Source organism: Serpula lacrymans (genome assembly GCF_000218685.1).
Source record: "Serpula lacrymans var. lacrymans S7.9 unplaced genomic scaffold SERLAscaffold_17, whole genome shotgun sequence".
In the NCBI taxonomy this organism is placed as follows: Eukaryota; Fungi; Basidiomycota; class Agaricomycetes; order Boletales; family Serpulaceae; genus Serpula; species Serpula lacrymans.
Genome location: NW_006763306.1, coordinates 4596 through 8922, shown reverse-complemented (window position 1 = coordinate 8922; position 4327 = coordinate 4596). Strand labels below are relative to the sequence as shown.

The window sequence follows — 4327 nt, the reverse complement described above, 5'->3', positions numbered from 1 at the left end:
CGTCGCACAACTTCATAAGGGCCATTGTAACGAGGCTTTGCTTTACGATCCAGCTCTTTCTCAACCTGAGTATTCCGCACTAGAACAAGCTCTCCAGGCTGGTATTCGTTCTTGAACATCCTTCGTGCATAGAGTTTCTCAAACTGCGCTTTAGATCTGAGACGAGTTTTGCGTATAGTGAGTGCAGCTTGTTGCAAATCATCCTGTCTCTTTTCTAGTTGACGAATGCGCAGAGCAATGAGGTCTTCTGTTGACATTGCAGTATGGAATCCATGAACAAGGAAAGTCGCTTCTGTCAGATCAAATGGTAGTGTGAGTCAACTCCGTGCAACAGATAAAAAGGGCTGAATCCAGTAGAACGACGAGTAGTGACCTTGTCTGCAAAGAAGGCATGATGGACCTTGGTTGGCCATAAATCGACATTCCCTTCACAGGACTTGACAAGTGCTTCTCTTATGATGAAGTGTCCACGCTCAACAACACCATTTGCCTTGGAATTGTAGGGAGAAATGCGAATATGAGGGATCTGGTAACGTTCCACAAGCTCTTCAAATGCTCCTTTGACTTCGCTTCCATTATCTGTAACAACTTCTCCTATAGCTCCATAGCGACAGATAATTTCTTCCCAGAAAAAGCGAGCAAGATTATGTGCAGATGCTTTCTTCAATGCTCTTCCTTCTGCAGCAAGTGACAGATCATCTCTTGCAGCAACAAGATATCGATATCCTCTGGCCTTGGGCATGAGCATAATGTCGACATAGACTTTGGTGAAGATTGTAGGAGGTGATGAGATGGTAAGTGGGACTTCACTTTTGCGTACACTTCGAATCTGGCATTCATGGCAGGTGCGAATATGATGCTTGACATCCTGTAACATATGGGGCCAGTAAAAGCGCTCTCTGACTGTAGAGAATACACCATTGACTCCTCTGTGACCAAGCCTTTCATGTGCTTCAGTAAGGATGTGAAGTCGAAGGTCAGGATTGAAGATAACTTTGAGAGGAGGAGCAGAGTGACGACGCTTGAACATGCTGTCTCCTTTCAAGAAGAATTGAAGTGATCGCTTGACAAAACGCTTTTGAGCTTGAAGAGAGGAAAATATAGGCAGCTCCATAGTTTGAAGAAAGTGGAAGATTCGACGAAGGGTATCATACTGAGAAGAATCATTGGTAAGGAACGAAGGGAGTGACATAGGGTGATATGGGAGAGGTCTGGCAAGATCAACAAGAAGAGCGATATCATCAAGCCATTCATCTGATTCTTGAGCATCTTCAAAGTCTTCCTCTGTTGGTTGACGACGAGATAATGCATCAGGACCACGATGACGATCAGCAGGTATGTGAATGAGCTTGAAATCAAAGAGAAGGATGCCCTGAATCCAACGATTGATAGTGGCATTAGGCTGAAGATCTGGATCGTTGAGCATGCCTTTGATATACTTGGCATCCACCTCCACATGCAAGTGTTTTACTCCTGCAATGTAAAGGCGAAAATGACGAAGTGCTCTGAACAGACCATATAATTCTAGCTTGGGTTGACTGTAATTTGCCTCTCTATCATTCATGGGAATAGAGCCATAGCGAGCTGGACGCTTCCTTCCATTTTCATCAAGCTGGGAGAGGATAAAACCAACAGCAATCTTGCTGGTATCAACTGAAAGAACGACTGGGTTGTGTGACGAATAATTTATAGGGTGAAGTGCTGGTGCAGAAGATACTGCATGCTTCAGAGCATCAAATGCTTCTTGTCTGCGTTCATCCCATTGAAATTCAGCTCCTTTGCGATACAATTCTGTCAAGGGGCGTGCAAGAGCAGAGTAATTGCGGATCCAAATGCGAACTGTGCCACATAGACCAAGAAAACTGCGAACGTCTTTGGGAGTCTGGAGAATTGGCCATTTAAGAATCTTGTCCACCTTGGTACTGTCAGGGAGACGACCTTCTGGGCAGCATACTTGTCCGACAATCACAACTTGAGGACGACATAACTGAGTCTTCTTTCCAGAGAAAGTTCCGCCAGCATGACCAACTCTATGCATAATGCGATGAACGTCAATGGCATGTTCCCATATAAATCTACGAATGCCAGGGTTGCCAGGAATGGTCTCTGGGTTGCCATCTGCATCTTCATAACGAGAAGTAGGTCCTTTGATTGGGAGGTCATCAACAAAGATATTGGCAATATGCGGAATTTCGTCTTGCAAGATGAAAGTCATGCAATTCTGGAATTCTGGAACGGAATTGGTGAATCCCATAGGCATAGAAGTAATCCTCAGAAGTCCTAGTGGCGATAGAAAAGAGGTAAGGTCACGACTGTCAGGGTGCACTTTCCGAGCATCAAATCCCCAAAAAAGATCAAACACAGTATAACATTGAGAACCAGCAAATGGCTCCACAAAGTCGTCAAGGATAGGTGGTACTCCTGAGTCTTTGATAGTGACTGCATTTAGTGGCTGAAGATCATGGACGATGCGAATCTTGCCATTCTTCTTTTGAACGCAAAACCACTTAGAGCGATAAGACGACTGGCTAGGCTCATAGACTCCAGCTTTGATTTTGTCTCTGAGCAATTCTATGACTTCATTCTTGATTCCAGGAGGAATAGGAATGTTCTTGTATTCCCAAGGGACATGTGGGAGAACAGGTATGACGTAGGGAGAGAAGTAGTCTTCTCTGAACGTTCCTCTGTCAGTTTCCTCGAAGGCAAGACTGCGCTGATTGAGTATCATGATGTGAGCGAAAAGCTTTTCCTCTTCTGGCCATAAGAATCCATCAGAGTTTAGCTTCATTTCGTCATAAAGGCGCTCCTTGGTGAGCTTCGGCGTGGGAATGAATTCTGGGGGAAGGACAGGAAGGGGTGGGAGCGAAAGGAGTGGGTCTTCTGGAAATGACCGAGTGACACGTGCGTCTTCTGGGAATACTCCAGGAACAGGTTTGACTTTGCGATCAACACGTTTGTAAGCTCCAAAACTCGACCAATCGGGTGCTGGTACAGGTATAGGGTCCACAATGTCTATCATGTAACTAGGGTTAAAACAAAAAGTGTTCAAAGAAGGAAAGTGCCGTGGTAGTTTTGCGTCATCTCGGACCGAATAGGATAGGGATGAGGTTGGAAGTTTTACAAGGGGGGAAGGAAAAAGATCAGATAAGAACGAAAGGGGAACATAGACAATAGAAAAAGAAGTTGGTACAAGAGTAAAGGAAGGAAAAACCGGATAACATAGAAATCCAAGAGGCCATTTTGTACAAGTAATAGATATATAACAAGAAAGAAGAAAAAGGGAAAAAGTGGCATATGGTTTAAGAGCGCTGAATGGAGTGTTAAGTAAGAAAGGAATATAGAAATGTATCACCAGCATCTACCTCAAACTTCAACTGTGGCACTAGCAAGTACCTCAGTGCTGGTGGTGAATGTGGATGCACTGGATGGATGAGTTGTCCTGTTGTGGAGGTGAATAACCTCAACACGTTCTCGTCGACAATAAGCGCGAATACGAGGGAAGACAAAACCGTAGAAAAGGGCGAGGACAAGTAACACTCCCACCATAATCTCGATGATGAGAGCTTCTTTAGTAATATGAAACCCTTTCAGCCAGGACATGTTAGGTGCTTGTAATGCTCGATGTAAGCGTTTAGGATGGAGTGAAGATGTGTTAGATCGGGGTAGAATTTCTGGCACTGGTGTGAATAATCGATAATGGCTGAGCTGATGGTGACGTGGGAAAATGATGATAGTGATGCATGGAAGTTCGAAGATAAGGAGTAATATCGGATGATATATTGATGGAAGGTTGATGCTCCACTCCTATTGTTGTGGAGAAGGATAAGTGAAGGGGCGGTGAGGATTCAATCTCCCTTTCATCCTCTTGACTATCATTGCAAATAGTATGCATGAGTGTGCGATTATGGTGCATGAGTGTGCGATTATCAGGAGAAAGTGACGAAGCAATAGTAGCATTGGTAGAGGATGGTGATGGGGGTGAGTCACTGATGTTTGATGGTAACTGTTGACGCGAATATGGGGGTGGTGATTCAGAATCAGTGGATGAGTCATCATTAATTAATCCATTTATATGATTGTGTATCGGCTCCGAATCGGATTCTTGTATTACCTCCACCGTCACATTGACTTGACCATTCATATCACGTGATGGAGGTCCATTTATATCATCATCAGTGGGAATTGAAAATGACTCTGTTTGAGGAAAGAAGCGAATATGTGCAGTTCCTGAGTGACTGATAATAGATTGTGCTCTTCCAGGTCCATGATTCTGGTCAAATCGCAAATGAGCATGGAGTAGGACATAATCCGCATAAAGGTTGTGGTT

General features: G+C 44.2%; 1 protein-coding gene across 1 annotated transcript; it reads right to left on the bottom strand.

Annotated features, from left to right (window-relative positions):
* Nucleotides 1–488, bottom strand: SERLADRAFT_402446 (uncharacterized protein; the record flags this gene model as incomplete). Its single annotated transcript, XM_007323811.1, has 1 exon — nt 1–488. A coding segment is annotated over one exon (252 nt), but the record flags the coding sequence as incomplete, so codon positions are not given.
* Nucleotides 489–4327: the final 3839 nt, after the last annotated feature.